The following is an 18453-nucleotide window of genomic DNA, read 5'->3' as shown; positions in this document are numbered from 1 at the left end:
GTTCAGTAATTATCGTTGAACTGGGCTTTAGAAAGCACGATTGCACGTTCATGTCCCGGTGAAGGTAATTATCGTTATGCCACTCGGACACTTTCTAGCCCTCGTAGGGATGTGTCGGAATCTGACAGCAATTAGTCCGATATTCTAAGACGGTCAACATGAAAGAAGTAATATGATTCTACGCACAGAACGGCGAAAAAAATGTAAACCAACTGCAATTAGGAAAAACAGGAGACTTTAGTTGGTGAAAAGCCTTGTCTGGTTTTTATGTTTAGATTTTATCTGTCGACTTAACACATCCGCAAACAGCATAATTAAAGACACGGATGTACCTGCAAAGAGAGAAAGACGAAAATGATAGCATGGAAAGAAATTGATATTCATAGTGAGGAGAGTGTGTTCACTTAGCTATACATATTGTACAAGCATTTTCTTCTCCATCAGACGAAATAAGTATTCGCATCTAACTTAAGATTGAAAGCAACACTGCGAAAAATTGACAGAGAGGGGGCAAGAAATGTGATATGAAATTTGCTCGAACTATTTCCACGGTCAGTCATATACAATATAGCTTCCACCTTTCTGGATGTTGGATTCTAACAAACCTTTTCGACGGTCGTATCATCTCCTCCCCCCGAAAAAAGTAATGCGGCAAAGTGTAATGCACACTTGTACCTCGGAACCATTGCAAAGTCCGTCAATTGCTCGGTTATGAACCCATTTCAAGCACAAAAATGCAAGACCATGTACAAAATAATCTGTTAAACCGTGAGCTCCCCCGAACAGTCTTCAGCGCTTATCCAGGACAGTCAGTCCTTCAGCACCATGAACCGGTCTTGCAAGTATGAATATCCATCTAAACCTAAGTTAAGGTGGTAACAGTTCACTGCAGGACAATTCTGCAGCATGGAACCCAAACACAGCACTTGGATCTTGACGGTGTTACTATCTTGTTCCAGGTTGGATATCTGATCCGAAAAAGCCCTAAAAGATTTGTCAGCACTATGCTTCTTCCTAATGCTTCTATTTCTGCTTGTATATATTACTTTCACTGATGATTCTTGATCAACTACCCATTGGAAATACAATGCCGGAAATTGCTGGACCACTTGCATAGTCCCCACAGAAAATGCTGTACCAGATACATGGAACAAGTATTCGTATCAAGGATGCCTTGAAGAATTGCTATGCACTTGTGTAGGTCTCAAGTGCGATTGATCCTGCAGTTCAGATGAATGGAACATCAACAAATGAGAAAACAATTTAAAGTAGTTTTCACAATGTATTTCACAAAGGAAATATCCTCTACCGGCGAACTGCGATTAAAAGTCGACGGAGTTCGGTAATCAACTTGTCCCTGTATAAATTAAAGCCTGATCAAAGGAAATTCCACAGCCCTATAATTTTAAATTAATGATGCCCATATATCTTGGCAATGTTACTCCAGTAACAATATCATACCAGCACATGCATGGCCGGTTGGGTCCCGAAAAATCCGTCATGGCTGGGTGCCAGTGAGCTCAGCTGCCCCTACATGTACACCAACCGACAACAATTAGAGCAAAGAGTGCCTATCACAAAGATAATTTTGCTTCTGCATGAAAGAAAAATAAATGGATGGACGCCACTTCAGCACAACTTACCAGCCCCTGAATGCTTGGTTGACTAACATAATATGCATCATGTGGTGGCTCCATTAAGTTTAATTGTACCTGAAAATCCATACCTCTGAAGGATCACTAAATTTGCTAAAATAAATCAGTCTTAACTTTCTTCAAATGCATAAAAGCTATCCCATGTTACCAGTCCCTGCACATTCTGTTGGGCGCCATAATACCCGTTTAGAGTGATTCCATCTGCGTTTAAGTTTTCCTGCAATTAGGAGAGGATTGAATTATGATCTCTATAATGGTACATGCAGGAAAAGGTAAGATATATATATATCAAACCACAGCGGAAATTCTATGTAACTTTCTCCAGGAATTTGAAAAAGCCAAAGACAAACCATTTCATGCAAGCTGTCTTGCGCCTCAGCAAGTAGAACATCCGACTCTTCTTGCACCTGAAACAGTGAGGGGTATTCATCAATAATAATCAGTGGAAGCCTCATTTCAAGCACTGCTCAACAGCCGCCAGCCTATTACCTTTCTCTTCTTATTTGTGTTTCTTTTTTTACTCGTTTTATTAGCGGTGACTCCCTGATTCTCTGACTCCATTTCGCGAAGACCACAAATGCTAGTACTGCATTCTGCCATGCTGTTATTAGAATTGTTCACATCCACACAATTCTTCAGAGCCTCCACAAGAGCACGAAAAGCAATGGTGTAATTTTCTTCAGATATTGATCCCTCTTCACTCAATTCAATAGCTCGCCGGCACAAGTAATTATAACGTTGCACCCTTGTCTGCATCGTTTTGGTTCCTTCAACCGGTGAGTGCCTGCTCTTTGCATCTTTTGTCCACCTCTTCATGATATATCGAGATGGGATGCTGGGAAAACCACTGATCTGAAGAACAACCATTGCATGTCTACAAAGAAATCCGTAATACTCGAACAGATGACAGAAGCAACAGACCTCTGACTCCACTTCATTCCACGTTACCATGAAGTATTCCTTTTTCTCAAAATCCTCAACCCTGTAAATTACAGTCCCTCCATCTACTTTCTCCTTTCTGGGATGGCATGCAACTACACCTAAAACTTCAATTTGAAATTTCCTAAAAATTGCATGAGTGTAGACTGTTGACAGTTGCTTTTCCCACGGCGAAGGTGATTTGAGAGCAGGCTGCTTGTGCCACGTATCAAAATCAGCTATCGCCTCCTCTTCATACCTATTCTGGAGAATAATACTATACTGTCTCAAGAATTCCTTAACAGTTATTTTCTTGTGAATGTATTTGTCAAAGAAGGAGTTCATGCTATCCACACGTTGAGCTGTAGACATTCCAGCAAGAAAACTCTCCCCCACGAAAGCAGGAACCCATTTCTTCCGTTCCAAATAGAGCATCTGAACCCATCCGTCTTCTTGAAGTTCAAATCTTGTCACCATTTTCCACCATCTCATATCAAACTGTTCATCCGCCCACGATTTAAAGATACATTTGTTGAATTTTGACAGAAAATTCTCATGATTGTTTATCACATGAGAAAGATTTTCATGGACTTTTTCCAATATATGCCAAAGAAGATAGCAATGACGGGTTTGTGGTAAGACTTCTTCAATGGCTTCCTTCAGGCATTTGTCTTGATAAGTGAGTATCACAGAAGGAGAGTTTCCACCCATTGCCCGAAGCCACGTCTTCAGTAACCAAACAAATGTTGATCTAGTTTTATCTGCAATCAATGCACACCCAAGCAGCATAGTCTGAGAATGATGGTTTACCCCAACAAACGGCACAAATGGAAACTTATCATTGCTTTTGACATAAGACGTATCAAGAGATACAACATCATTAAAGCTGGCATAATCATTCCGACTTTTAGCATCAACCCAGAACAAGTTTCTCAGACACTGTTCCTCATTCAAGTCAATTGAATAGAAAAAGCTTGGATTCTCTTTCTGAATGTGTTTAAAGTACTCAAGTATGATTTGACCATCCCCTTCATCTAATGTCAAGCTTCGCCCTTTGTCAGGTTGATGGTTAATTTTGTCATGAAGAGCACAAGCATGCGGATGCCCAGCAGACTGCCTAGACATCTCAACATACATCTTTCTTGTCCGTTCACTAACAGCATGTAAGATGTCAATGTTATTTTTCTCAGCCAATTTTATGTTTCGATGAATTCGAAAATGATAAGCCAGTGCTGGTAAAAGTTCGTGGTTATGATCTTTGACAAATTCATGAATAATCCACTTCCCATCTGCCCTTCTCTTTACATGCATGCTGGCCTTGCAGTCAGTCTTTTTCACACTGGGCCGCCGACTACTACCACTTTCCGACTCTGGTGTGACCCCATATCTAGAACATGCAAATTTGGCGTCTATAAATTCTTTCGACTTCTTTGAACGTCGACTGTTCTTTATTGAGGTGGTAAATCCCATAGACTTGGCATATTCCTGGTAAAATGAATATGCTGCTTCATGCGAGTCAAACTCTATACCATTGCGCGGTTCAAAATCAATATCACCTTCAAACCCTATAACAGCCGTTTCAGAGGTAGTCAAGTCACTACCTCTGTTCTGCAGTTCATCCGTGCCACTGACCAAATTTTCCCCTGCACCACTTTGCACACCATCTCTTGTATCCATTGTATATTAAGCGGCAGGGCTTCATCCCAATCAAAAGAAAATTTCCAACAGACTATCATGATGATAACTTGCCATTTGCAAATATTCCTAAAGGATGGCACCTGAAAAATGCATACAAAAAGCCGTCAGAACTGGAGGACTTAGATATAGCATAACCTCAGAAAGTTCTTAAACATCATGCAATATACAAAACTATATTGGGCTTCCTTTTCTTTGTAATAACAAATTTGACCGACATAGCAACGAGGAGGTGCCAGTCCAAATACAAAATTCATTTACTAACAAAGATTTCATTATCTCTAGCATGTCATCCACGTAAATTCCCAAAGATATCCACACGAGGTCTTGTGCCACACGGAAACATGATTTTTCAGTGAAAGACCAGCCAATTCCATTTATTGACAGATTTTTCCCCCCATTCCATGCCTTTGCATTTCTCCCTCCAGACTTTACATAATGAAGATAGAGGGACCATGCACAGAAGTTTCTTCTTTCTGTACAAAAACAAAAAAACCTTCCAGAGCTTGCACTTCATTCTCCATTGACAACCAACTTATATCCCACGACAAAGAGAAAGGATCATCATGATTAAGAAACTCTGCTGCCCGAGAAGAATGAAAACCAACTGTTCCAGCCACTCATCAGCTTGAGGTAAAAAAACCTGACCATAAAGAGAGCAGCTAATGGCATCATGAGAAGCTTGCTTCTACAGATAGCAGCTCCCAAGTAGAACCATAGCGAGTAGCGGTTGGCATTAGCGCCAAAAGTACCAAACGCGAATAGGGAAAAATCTGCGAAAAAGGATTTACACTACAGCAACCACTACTAAAACTTCCTAGCATGCTTCTCATCAATAGTTTCTGTCGATACAAGCGAAGATCCAAACTTTCCTCTATCTCAAACTACAAAAAGCCAAACCCTTCGTCGACAAATGTATCCTCCTACATCCACTCCGATTCCCAATTAGGGGATTGCAAAGGGTAGGGTCGGGGATCGCAATCCCATCCGAGTCCCGCGGTTCTCTTTACTGTGCCCAATCCCCCGCCTCACGCCACCGCACGGGGCAAAAGAACATCGCCCCCACGATTCCAATCCTCGCCACCGCATCACAAGTAAAGAGTTTTCGCGAGAAAACCCAATTGTTTTCCTTCCTTGCCATACCGAACTAAACGAAATCAGCGGATCAAACAACAACTAGAGCAAATATCTACAGCAAAGCTTCAAGGATACAGCAGCCGCAGCTCGCAAATGCCACAAGATTTGCTTCGCCGCAGGCGAAAATTTCAACGAGAAATCGAAACCTCGACGGTAGGGAGACGAATACAGAGCCGGCGATTTCTCTCGGGTTGAGAGCAAATCGCCGGAGTTGGGTGGAAGGGAGAGAGAGAGAGAGAGAGAGAGAGGAACCTCCAGCCTTGCCGCGAAAACGCCGCGAATTGAGCTCCGGTCTGCCGCCGGCGAGCTTGAAAACCACCGCGAGCTGGGAAGAGAGAGAAAACTGAGCCTGATGGAAGGGGGGTTAGGGTTCTAAATTTTGAAAAAAAAGAAAAGAAAATGGGTGTTATGTAATATTTTCAAGACATGGAGGGTAAATTTGTAAGAAAGTATATGGATTGCTAGCAAATCCTTGCCCCCGAGACCATTCTAACGTGTTAGCACACTTGTAATAATGTCTTTTTTCTCATATTACAAAGCCTTAGATTACCAAAATCTAACTATGCAGAATAAAAGGAAGTAGATGTTTCACAATGATTTTTTTAAAGCTTGAATCGACAAATGGGTTTATGCACGGTTGCATACGGTAACTGATAAGATTACGGCTTGACTGTCTTGATCAAAGAGCATACCTCGTAATTTTCTTTCTATGGTTTGTAATCATGCCTATCGATTACAGTGATAAGAAAAACGAAGGAAGAAGGTTTGTAATTAGATCAAGGAAGAGATGCAATCGGAAGCTTTTGGCATGAATGGATTGGCAAGTAGGCCTCCGGGGCTTCCCCTTAGACAATGTTCAAAAAGATGTTGAGAAAAGAACCAATCTCATATGGGCCGATTTGGTAAACTTTAAAAAGTAAGTTCTGAAAATGTATTGAATTCTTAGAGTTGATAATCCAAAGTGCTGAAAATGAAATCAAAAAGGTTATTCGATGATAATTAATATCGATAGCTAAATATCAGTAATATTTTACCGAACATAAAAATAAGATAATTACTGATCGGTTCTATCAATATATTCAGCAAGATTTTAATTATCGTCAATTATTTTTCTATTAAAAGAATTAAATAAGCCCACCTTACTTACCAAATTTAGTCGATTTTTTTTTACTTAATTGAATAATTTTAAGTCAATACTAAGGTTAGTAAAAAACATTTCCTTACGAAAGAATCCCCATGATTTCCCAATATTACGAAAATACCTAAAACCCTTCCATCGTTTTGTACCCTCACTTCACTTGCCTCTTCCCCCCCTCTCTCTCTCTCCGCAGCTCTCCAGCTCCGCCCGTCTCGTCTTCCTGCAGCTCGCCGCCTCCGAGCCTCCGCCGCCGCCCTCCACCGCCGCCGCCGCCGCCGGCCCTAGCTCGCAGCTTCGCCGTCGGAACCGAGGTGAGTCTCGTCCTCCCCGCCCCCTTCCTCCGCGTCGCGCTCGTCAAATCGCGACGAGCGGGAGATACACAGGCTTGGTTTCTGCAGTACTTCTCGATGGCAAGGCAGTTCGTCGTCGTGCTTGTCCGTTTGGTTTCTCGGTAGATTAAGGAGACGTGACTTTCTCCATTGCTTTTGTTTCGAAGAGCAGGTGCGCAATGGACGATAGCTTGTACGACGAGTTCGGGAACTACATCGGGCCCGAAATCGAATCTGACCTAGAGTCCGGAAGCGAGGATGAAGACGAGGACCTCCCGGACAAGCGCAGCGAGGAGCCGGGTGAATCCGACGGCGAGGACGCGGCCGCCGGCGCAAACGGGTGGATCACCGCCGCCAACGACGTCGACATGGAGAACCAGATCGTTCTCGCCGAGGACAAGAAGTATTACCCCACCGCCGAGGAGGTTTACGGCGAAGACGTCGAGACGCTGGTGATGGACGAGGACGAGCAGCCTCTCGAGCAACCGATAATCAAGCCTGTTCGGAATGTAAAGTTCGAGGTTGGTGTGAAGGATTCTTCTACTTATGTGTCGACCCAGTTCCTTATCGGCCTCATGTCGAACCCGGCTTTGGTCCGGAACGTCGCGCTTGTGGGCCACTTGCATCACGGGAAGACGGTGTTCATGGACATGTTGGTTGAGCAAACGCACCACATCTCCACATTTGATGTCAACAATGAGAAGCACATGAGGTACACGGATACTAGGATTGATGAGCAGGAGAGGAGGATATCGATTAAAGCCATTCCGATGTCTCTTGTGCTCGAGGATAGTAACTCAAAATCATACCTTTGTAACGTCATGGACACGCCTGGACATGCCAATTTCTCTGACGAAATGACTGCTGCCCTTAGGCTCGCCGATGGAGCTGTGCTGATTGTGGATGCTGCTGAAGGGGTATTGGTAATAACTCTGTCCTTTCTTCTTCTTGTAGCTTCTCTACACTGGAATCAAGCATATATCTTTTATATTGAGTCATACTTAGCATCGCTTCTCAACAAACTTTTGCACGAAATAGGTTCTGGAGTTCTTCTAGTGGGTTTTTATTGACGGTTATTATGCCCAGGTTCCTGATTTTCTTGGATGTATGGTTTAGTGGATATCATCTTGTGGTATATGATCATTGCATTAATCTGATACGAATTTAAATTGATGGGTATTGGTGAAGTATGTTAGTTCTTACCATGTCGGATGTCTAGTCATGCCCGTATGATATAGTCAAGATCTCTCTCTCTCTCTCTCCAAAGAAAAAATCTGACGAACATGTTTGACATTTTCTCATTGACAGGTAAATACAGAACGGGCCATCCGCCATGCTATCCAAGAGCGCCTTCCCATTGTTGTTGTGATTAACAAAGTAAGTGTTTGCAGCTAAAAAGTATTTTGTGATAATTTGACCGGTGCTATTATTCACAGAACTTTTTTGTTCAGGTTGACAGACTGATAACAGAGCTTAAGTTGCCACCAAAGGATGCTTATCACAAGCTAAGGCATACCATTGAAATAATTAACAACCACATTTCTGCAGCCTCTTCGATTGCTGGAGGTGTCCAGGTAATAGATCCGGTTGCTGGAAATGTTTGTTTTGCAAGTGCTACAGCAGGATGGTCCTTCACTTTGCAGTCATTTGCTAAACTATATGTCAAACTCCACGGTATCCCTTTTGATGCCGATAAGTTTGCTTCCCGTCTTTGGGGAGATTACTACTATCATCCAGATGCCAGGGTGTTTAGGAAAAAAGCTCCAGTTAGTGGAGGGGAGAGGTCGTTTGTCCAATTTGTGCTTGAGCCCCTGTACAAGATATACAGTCAAGTAATTGGGGAGCATAAGAAAAGCGTGGAGGCAACTCTTGCAGAACTAGGGGTCACTCTCAGCAATGCCGCTTACAAGTTGAATGTGAGACCTTTGCTTCGGCTAGCTTGCAGTTCAGTTTTTGGTTCAGCGTCAGGTTTTACAGATATGCTGGTTAAACATATTCCATCAGCCAAAGATGCTGCCAGCAGGAAGGTTGAACATATTTACACTGGGCCTGAAGATTCAATGATCTACAAGGCTATGGAGAAATGTGATCCCTCTGGCCCACTAATGGTTAATGTCACTAAGTTATATCCCAAGTCTGATTGCAGCGTGTTTGATGCATTCGGTAGAGTCTATAGTGGTGAAATTCAGACAGGTCAGACCTTACGTGTTCTTGGAGAAGGCTATTCCCCGGATGACGAAGAGGATATGACGGTGAAAGAAGTAACAAAACTGTGGATCTATCAAGCTCGATATCGGATACCCATAGCCAAGGCCCCTCCTGGTACATGGGTCTTAATTGAAGGAGTTGATGCTTCAATCATGAAAACTGCCACCCTTTGTAATGTTGACTATGATGAGGATGTCTACATATTCCGGCCTCTTCAGTTCAATACACTTCCTGTTGTTAAAACAGCTACTGAGCCTCTAAATCCTAGTGAGCTTCCAAAAATGGTGGAGGGTCTCAGGAAGATAAGCAAGAGCTATCCTCTGGCCATCACGAAAGTTGAGGAGTCCGGTGAGCACACTATTTTAGGTACTGGAGAATTGTATCTGGATTCAATTATGAAGGATCTGAGAGAGCTCTACTCCGAAGTGGAAGTCAAGGTGCCATTTCTTTCAAGCTTCTCTATGTTTCAGCTTCAGTTGAACGATATTTTATCTTGTCCCTTTTTCACTTTTTCTTTGGAGTGCACTCTTATTTTCATGTTCTTATTTGCGCAGGTGGCCGATCCTGTTGTTTCATTCTCTGAAACAGTGGTTGAGTCTTCATCTATGAGATGCTTTGCTGAGACACCTAACAAAAAGAATAAGATAACAATGGTGACTTTGCCTTTTGATTCTGCTTTTGCTCCAAGTGTTGTTGGATCATTCCTACATATAATAAATAAGTTAGATCGGGATTGTTTAGATACTTCCTTCTGGTTCAGGTTGCAGAGCCATTGGAAAAAGGACTTGCTGAGGATATTGAAAATGGAGTTGTTAGTATCGACTGGAAAAAGAAGGAACTTGGCGAATTCTTTCAGAAAAAATATGACTGGGATCTGCTTGCTGCACGGTCCATATGGGCCTTTGGGCCTGATAAGCAGGTGAACTAGCAGCTGATCATGTTAACATGAGAAAGTTTAGATGACAAATGTTTAATTATTTTATCCATAATCATGACTATGTCTGGATTTTCCAATTTAAGAATTATGAGTGGACATATTCCACTTCATAAATTGTTTTCAGATACATGGATGCCGAATAATGTGATAATGGCCGTTTCTTGCAGGGACCCAATATTTTGTTGGATGACACATTATCCAGTGAAGTGGATAAGAGCTTGCTGAATTCTGTCAAAGATTCTATTGTTCAGGGGTAATGTGCTTCTACCTGCCCATCTCAGTCTGTCTGTCTCCCCCTGCCCCCTCCATGGGTGAGAGGATCTGTGGGTGGGGGGCTTGTCTCTATTTGGAGTTGCCTGCCATACTCATTTATGGTGATTCTGGACAGATTTCAATGGGGCGCTAGGGAAGGACCTTTGTGTGATGAACCCATCAGAAATGTGAAGTTCAAAATTGTTGATGCGCGGATAGCACCTGAACCATTACATCGCGGATCAGGGCAGATCATTCCTACTGCTCGACGTGTGGCTTACTCATCATTTCTCATGGCAACTCCTCGTCTCATGGAGCCAGTATATTATGTGGAGGTTAGCACTTGCCATTAGGTTTATTTCTCCAAAAAGACCGACTGACTGCTATGTTTTGCCTCTAACACATACCTGACAATATCATCCAATTAGTTGTTGCCTCATCAGCTTCTTCCTTTCACGATGAACACAAAAGCCTCAATGCAGAACTTAACTGTATTGGTCACTTTAACTTGAAAGTGCCTTTCGGCATCGCAGAATAATTTTTGGTTCAAAGTGATTTCATTTGATGTTGAAGTTGATATGACTGTTAGAATTAGTTATGATTGCTTTTAGTGGACAATCAATGATTCTCGAGTAAAATTACAATGGAGGGTTTGCATAATCTTAGATGCTATGTGATGCATTTGATGAGGATTAGAATCAAAAGGTAGTATGAAGGCAAATGGCGGAAGTTGGGATACTGGGGCTTTGTCTTGTGCCTTTTGCTGTGGGTGAACTATGGCCTTCAACTTGCCACAAAGCTTCCTATGTTTGTGCACAAGATTGTAGAGCCAATTTGAATTTAGGTTCTCAAGTGTTAAGTGTAAAGTTGAACTCTTTCATTTTTTACTTTTAAATTTATCAAATTCGAGGATTATCAGGATTTTCAAAGTTATGTCTCAAATTGGTAATTGGGATCATCAAATTGAGGGTAATTAACTCCCGATTCTTTTATTTATCTTTGTCATGTGCATTATCTCTCCACATTATTAGATAGGTTGGGCGAGACCTAACTACAGTAACTTATTTCCAGATACAAACACCAATAGACTGTGTCTCTGCAATCTACACGGTGTTATCTCGAAGGCGTGGACATGTGACAGCTGATGTACCCCAGCCAGGGACCCCAAGTTACACCGTCAAGGTTTGAATCTTGGCTTGCTTTGTATTTGCAAATATGCTTTCATTAATGGTTAGATGATCCGCAAAGATAACTCTCACGACTGGCTAAGATGATCCCTAGGCTAGAAATGCCTTATCAACTTGGTAAAAGGCTAACAGCTCCATTGCTAGCTAAGAAATTGGATGATTGTGTTCTAATGACGTATGGTTCCACTCAATAGAATGAGAGTGACAATTGTGCAGGGAGTTAGACTTCGGGAGATAATCTTCTAGACTGTTGCATAAGATACTGACCTAGATAACTGCCACATAATAAGAGGACATCCACGAATGGTTGATTAGAAGGGTTAGCTTTAATATCTGCCTATATACCAATTGAATGAAATCTCTTGTTGGTTTCAGGCATTTTTACCTGTGATAGAATCATTTGGTTTTGAGACAGACTTGAGATATCATACTCAAGGACAAGCATTTTGCCTCTCGGTCTTCGACCACTGGGCTATAGTTCCTGGTGATCCTCTTGACAAGAGCATAGTTTTGCGGCCTCTGGAGCCTGCCCCAATTCAGCACCTTGCGCGAGAATTCATGGTGAAGACCAGGCGCAGAAAGGTAAAGACTATGTTTTTGTGAATTCTAGTTTCTTTGACACACTAGAGCACCTGCATATGAATACTCAGCTAGGATTTAGAGAATCACAGGTTAAGATCATGATTGAACTAATTTTTTCATAAGAGGCAATAAAGCGTCCAGGAGGATGGTATCTTTTGGTTCTACTAGATTAGGATGGAGTCTTGAGATCACTTCTGCATGATTCTTGACCCCATTCTGGCAAAGAAACACATAGAAAGGGCATTGCCAGTAGGATAAAGGGAAAGGAAAATATAATTCGAGTGAGATACGTGCGCCAATAGAATGAAACATCCCTCCTTTATTGTCTCTGTGTCTACACATGGCAAGCTGCACTATGAAAGTCTTCCTCCTCCATCAGTTAGGAGTGCAACATGTTCTTGTATTTGCAGTTAATAGTCTGGCAATGTGATGGAATGATGCTGGAAGCATCAACAGCAATTGTTTGCAAGCTTTTGCTCTTGGGACACGTTTACTTCTCATCTGTTTTGACGAAAGATAACAGAAGTACCTTGTGCCTTGTTTAATTCAGGGTATGAGTGAAGATGTCAGTATTAACAAATTCTTTGACGAGGCAATGATGGTGGAATTAGCTCAGCATGCAGCCGATCATCAATATCAAATGATTTAAAACTCACAAGGATTTCCTCACTGCCACAGAAGATGGAGGCCCTATGACCATTTTGCCTCGAAAGTCACCTGGGGCTTCGCATTGGCAATCTCTTGGCACCTGCCCATGTAATTACGTGACATCGCACTTGTTTATTAGCTGAGCTTTTGCTGCAAAAGATCTCTGTATAATTGCTCCTCTAGGGCAACTGTAAGGAGGGGTTTTTGTTTTGTCTTTTCCTTGAGTACCATCCTCTTCTAACTAGCTTAAACATCTGTAGCACAATGTAGCTGCCTTAGCACTGTTGTATCAGTTCTTTTTATTGATTCGAGTTGAGAGTGGACCGGCGGAATTGTTTGTGGTTATGTACGTTTTCCCGGTGAATCTTGACGAGAAGCTTCGGTATATTCTTTCTGTAATCGCTAGGGGTGTCAAACGGGTGGGTCGGGTTGGGTTGGGTTTGGGTCGGATCATAAACAGAGCTTTCATTTCCGAATCAGGTCTTCTTTTCTTTTCGTCTGATGATTTTGAGGGAAAGGCAAAGGCATCATAAGGCGTGTTTGTCAATATTATTTGTTCTTTTTGGGCAATGTGGTTTTATGTATATGCGTAGCTACTAGCACGTATAGTCAAACGTTCATGTACGAGCTCTTCTTCCTATCACATGAAAGACCGTGAATGTCCAAAAAGCCCTCATCCAATAGTCAACGTAGGTATTATGGGGAGGAAAAAAATCCGACCATTAGGAAAGTAAAATCCTCATGAAGTCTTGTTCCATTTGCTCTTTCAAAATCAATTGTTTAAGTAACAAAATTGAAAATTCTCAATCGTAACAAAAGAGTAAGTGAATCAAACGATTCTCCGAAAATCATAGATGCTTAAATCCTTTCTTCCCGTTTTACTGTGAATTTCATTTCATCCTTCGAATTTTCTTATAAATTATGCATATTTGATATATTCGCACCTTTTTGATGTTTTGACCTCCGATGTATGGTTAATAGATCACGTGATAAAAAAATAAAATTGTACATTTGTTTAGCGAGATAACGAGATAATGCCGAGTCCAATTCAAGTAGTTAAATTATCTTAAGCATCTTTATATGGACTCGGAGTATGCGTGATATTAAGTCATTGGATTGAGATTTTAAGAAAAACGAAATGATGATGAATGTACAATTAATGTTTTTTCAAAGAATTTTGTTAACCACTGGCATGATGGGTCGACATCATGATGCAAACATGCATAAATAAATGGAATGTAAAATTCAGCACTGATTTTCCTAAATAGATTGCAACTGCAGACGCATCGATATTCGAAGTCCAATGCTCGATCGGTGAAAGAGAAATCCTGAAATTAACAAATGACAAATTGAAGAAATTCTGAATTCTCTCTCCCTCTCTCTCTCTCTCTCTCTAGCTTTGAGTTTTTGGTAGGAACTCATCGACTTTTCGTGGACTTCAAACCTGGTACCTGAAATACCAGACAGAAACCGAGAGGGGAGCAACTTGGGAAGAAGCCTCGTCCTCCTCTTTTGCTGCAAAAACGTGGGCGGTTCTTCCCTTCTTCTGTCGATTATCCGATGATGCTGAATCGCTCTTGCCAACTCAAGATCGTCTTGTCCTAATCTCTTTCTACGTGCTCGACGAATCCACGGTATCAATTTCGAGCTTCAATCCGCAGAGATTGTTACTTCCTGATCTTCTCATTTTCTTTGACTTTCTTGGGTTCCCCTTCTCTCGAATGATTCACCCTGCAAAACTCGGGATCCTGATGCTGCCGGGTTCTTGATTCGGCGACTTCAAGAACCGGGCTTGATGCGAAAGTCTCGGTTTTTGGGATCAAGAACCCTGGACAAAATCTTGAATTCGTCCATTTGACCGGAGAAAATGCAGCCCAGTTCCCGAACCCTAGCACCCATCGTAGTTCTAATCCCAACCCTTAAACCCCCTCACAAAACCCTGCTTTTCCACCAAATCTGTGTCTTGGTCCTCACGTTCTTGGCCTATGCCTCATTCCATGCCTCTAGAAAGCCCCCCAGCATTGTCAAGAGCGTGCTTGGGCCCAATGTTCAATCCAATTTCACCGAATCTCGATCTAGTTCGACCCGAGTTTCGTTTGATTCGAATGGGACGGATTCCGGGTGGGAACCATTCGATGGTCCTCAGGGCACCCATCGGCTTGGTGAGCTCGATCTTGCGTTCCTTGGATCTTATGCTGTTGGCATGTACTTTGCGGGTCACATCGGCGATCGAATCGATTTGAGGTTGTTTCTTGTGTTTGGAATGATGGGTAGTGGTTTGCTGACTATTGTTTTTGGTCTAGGCTATTGGTTAGATGTGCATTTGTTAGGGTACTTTGTGGGGGTGCAGATTGCTTGTGGGTTGTTTCAGTCTATTGGATGGCCTTGTGTGGTGGCAGTTGTGGGGAATTGGTTTGGAAAAGCTAAGAGAGGGTTGATTATGGGTGTATGGACTTCACATACATCTGTAGGTAACATTATTGGATCGGTGGTGGCATCTGGGGTGTTGGAGTATGGTTGGGGTTGGTCTTTTGTATTGCCTGGGATTTTGGTTATTTTGATTGGTGTCTTAATTTTTCTCTCTCTAGTTGTGGCACCTGAGGATCTTGGATTTGAGTCACCAGGGGAGGAGTTTGAGATGAATGTGGGGGCGGCGGACGTTGAAACTTCAGAAAAACCAGAATCTGAAGAAGCGGGTTTGCTTCACACGAGTAATGTGAAGGATGTTGGGTCTTCAGATGCAATAGGCTTCTTGGAGGCATGGAGATTGCCTGGTGTGGCACCATTTGCATTCTGCCTCTTCTTCTCCAAGCTTGTTGCTTATACGTTTCTGTATTGGTTGCCCTTCTATATAAGGCACACAGGTAATTCTTCAGGTTTTTTTAAGAATGATAATTTGCATAGTTTTGCATTGATTCCCCATGCCTAGTTTATGAGTCATTCAATCACGTGCATGCATTGTTTTATGTGGACATGCATCATCCGATGCTACACTGAACAGCCTCTTTGGACTGACTGTGTGGATTGTTCTTCAAAATCTGTGTTTTGGAACTTTGTCTTTGGATTGTTTTTCATGTTAAAGAGTGATTTTGTGTGTATGAGTTCAAGTGCTTTTAAAACCGTAGCCTGGGCTTGTAACTTGCACAGTTTTTGAAGAATGGCTACACATTGTACTGATGCGAAATTCTGTTTTAATTGGTGTGCTTGACTTGTCAGTTGCTCATTGTGAAATTTGCTGGAAATACAGCTGTTGCTGGCGTGCATTTGACACACAAAACTGCGGGCATACTTTCAACAGTGTTTGACATTGGAGGAGTTCTGGGTGGAATTCTAGCGGGATTTATTTCTGATAAAATCGAAGCTCGAGCTGTTACTTCAATTGGATTCTTGTTCCTATCCATGCCCGCCCTTGTTTTATACCGAACATACGGAAGCATATCTATGTTGGCTAACGTCAGCTTGATGTTTGTTTCTGGTATGCTTGTTAATGGGCCGTACTCATTGATTACGACGGCTGTTGCTGCTGATCTTGGTACACAGAGCATGGTTAAAGGAAATTCCCGGGCATTAGCTACTGTCACCGCAATTATAGATGGTACAGGTTCTGTGGGAGCGGCTCTTGGCCCACTTTTGGCAGGGTATTTTTCTACTAGAGGATGGAACAGTGTATTTTTTATGCTTATTATTTCTATTTCGTTCGCAGCAGTGTTCTTGATACGCCTTGCTAGAACTGAAATCAAAGAGAAGTTGAGTGAGAGGAAATGGTTTGCATACGGCATAGTGGCACAATAGCTTGTGGTTTTATTCTGTCTTACTCCTGTATGTACATTTTGTATCAATAACAGAGGGTTCATGGAGAATCACACAATAGTCATACTTTTGTGTTCTTTTTTTTTTTTTTGTAATTTTGTGCCCTATATTTTCTACCAACTTTCAGGCTAGTTATATTGGTGTTACATCTCAGTTTGCACCTTTCGAGTTCCGTTTTGGCGTCTGGTCTGCATTGCACTTTTTCTATGCGACTGTTTAAAGGTTTACTGTCTCTTGAAAGAGTTGCTTCTCCCATTTCATGAACGGTACTATGCAACCGCCGAATACCTTTTCCTCTTTGTATATACACAGCTTTATATCATTGTAGTTTAAAAAGAAGCGATGATGCTCTTGCTTGCTTAGATGAAATTGTCCTTGGTTCGGAGGTTTTCTATGCACGAACTACCATGAATGATCCAAGAAGAAATGGGACCCTCAAATCTTCTAATTATTTTTGGATTATTTTTGTATACACTCCAGAAGATTTCTTAAGATATTCCCTACAATATTCCCAAGGGAGGGCAATACGGTAAATGTAGATAAAGTGGTAGATCTCTACCGTTAGATTGAATGGGCAATCAACGACTCCAGTTCAAGCCGTACTTGTATAAATATGGGCCTCCTCCCCTCATTTGAATCATCTCACAAAGTTATAAAATATGCGGAGCTTCTTTCTCCTTTTACGATCCTTTGCGAGTGTGAGCGAGCAAGGGCCTTACCCTAATCAATTGGCTTTTCAATAACTTCCATCAGCACCAATGACAAATTTCCCACATGTATCCGACAATAGCACACATTGAGATAGACTTTGGCAGAAAATACAGCTCTCTCCCAGTGGCAAAATAAACAGGGAACACAGCAAGAACCAAGTAAAAAATTTTGCAATCCAAAAAAGAAACTTTTCTCTAGGCAACGAGGGAAATCAATTAGAAAGGCAGTAAACAAATTGTAGCACAAAATGTTAGTGAAGGTTTGGAAAGTAGATTTGGAAAGCATCTGCATCGAAGTGTTCTCATCGAGTAATATGTGGTAGTGTGATAGCCTACTAGTGCCCTACATCATATGACCGCATGTTACAGTAGACACGGTAATTTATATAACAAAAAGAGAGTGTAGTGGTAACATTTATAGGTGCGTTTCACCTAACATAAGGGATATGAGTGTCACCCGAATCCCAACATAGTTTGAGAAGGAGTGTGTAAGTGCGGATGATTTAAACAAGGAGAGAAAGGTGCTCATGGATGCATATATTGGCAGAGATTTTACAAAGTTTGTGCATCAATCCTATGTGATTTGTGGTTTTGCCTGGAAAATAGTGGCTTGGGAGGCCATTACCGCATTTGTTGCACTTGAGGGAAGTGAATTTTGCGAAATGGGAAAGTATTGGAGTGCAAGCAGAGAAGGAGGAGGAGGTGGGGGTAAAAATCGAATTCATTAGAGTGGCAAATGCGAGTAAAAATCGAATTTAGTAGGGTGACAGATGCGAGTGTCAACAACAGTACCTAATCAAACGTACTAAAAATTTAAGTACTTGAAAAGCTAACTCATTGCAGTAAACTAACAACAAAATTGAAGAGGTATCATACCAAGTAGTATATTGCCGCTCTTGTCCATTGAATCGTGTTTGTTATAATTTTCAAGAAAGAAAGTGTGTGGTGCTTCTTTTGCACTGCGATGAAAGTAAATGGTGGCAGATAATCGGGTTCAAGTGAGCCACAAACCTATGGCAACACAGACTGAAGTTATAACTAGAAAAATGACTCTTAGATCGAAAGGAAAGATGAGCGAATATTCTATGGACCTATTCCCCACTTAAGTACCTTGCGAATCGCATTCATTTCCTAGAGAAGAATTTGAGAGAATCGATTGTCATTGATTCGTGATAATCGAACTTCAATGGCAATGACACACAAAGCTATGTAATTTAGCACAATAATAAAGTACAACACCTATAAAA

At 41.8% G+C, this 18453-nt stretch overlaps 3 protein-coding genes across 5 annotated transcripts; 2 read left to right on the top strand and 1 right to left on the bottom strand.

Annotated features, from left to right (window-relative positions):
- Positions 1-358: 358 nt before the first annotated feature.
- Positions 359-5797, bottom strand: LOC115687382 (protein FAR-RED IMPAIRED RESPONSE 1-like). Its single transcript, XM_030612911.2, has 8 exons — positions 5658-5797; positions 2145-4351; positions 2006-2062; positions 1804-1872; positions 1644-1712; positions 1462-1530; positions 1310-1357; positions 359-1220 (listed from the first exon to the last, which is right to left on the bottom strand). The coding sequence occupies exons 2-8, from the start codon at positions 4248-4250 to the stop codon at positions 1164-1166; spliced, it is 2475 nt and encodes an 824-aa protein (XP_030468771.2). The 5' UTR covers positions 4251-4351; positions 5658-5797; the 3' UTR covers positions 359-1163.
- Positions 5798-6715: 918 nt separating this feature from the next.
- On the top strand, positions 6716-13071 carry LOC115687371 (110 kDa U5 small nuclear ribonucleoprotein component CLO). Its single transcript, XM_030612902.2, has 11 exons — positions 6716-6854; positions 7045-7795; positions 8181-8249; positions 8324-9517; positions 9635-9733; positions 9841-9999; positions 10185-10270; positions 10406-10604; positions 11341-11451; positions 11832-12038; positions 12589-13071. The coding sequence occupies exons 2-11, from the start codon at positions 7052-7054 to the stop codon at positions 12685-12687; spliced, it is 2967 nt and encodes a 988-aa protein (XP_030468762.1). The 5' UTR covers positions 6716-6854; positions 7045-7051; the 3' UTR covers positions 12688-13071.
- Positions 13072-14091: 1020 nt separating this feature from the next.
- Positions 14092-16642, top strand: LOC115687399 (putative glycerol-3-phosphate transporter 5). Of its 3 annotated transcripts, none has more exons than XM_056306665.1 (3): positions 14092-15550; positions 15934-16281; positions 16393-16642. In XM_056306665.1, the coding sequence occupies exons 1-3, from the start codon at positions 14554-14556 to the stop codon at positions 16476-16478; spliced, it is 1431 nt and encodes a 476-aa protein (XP_056162640.1). In that variant the 5' UTR covers positions 14092-14553; the 3' UTR covers positions 16479-16642. The 3 variants fall into 3 exon arrangements, with proteins under 3 accessions (XP_056162640.1, XP_056162639.1, XP_030468808.2); XM_056306664.1 differs by having other exon boundaries at positions 16390-16642; XM_030612948.2 differs by having other exon boundaries at positions 14093-15550; positions 15934-16642.
- Positions 16643-18453: the final 1811 nt, after the last annotated feature.

This window comes from Syzygium oleosum, unplaced genomic scaffold (assembly GCF_021117445.2).
Source record: "Syzygium oleosum isolate NSW1041296 unplaced genomic scaffold, Sole_v2.1 Sole_v2.46, whole genome shotgun sequence".
Lineage (NCBI taxonomy): Eukaryota > Viridiplantae > Streptophyta > Magnoliopsida > Myrtales > Myrtaceae > Syzygium > Syzygium oleosum.
This window is presented reverse-complemented; position numbering and strand designations above follow the sequence as displayed.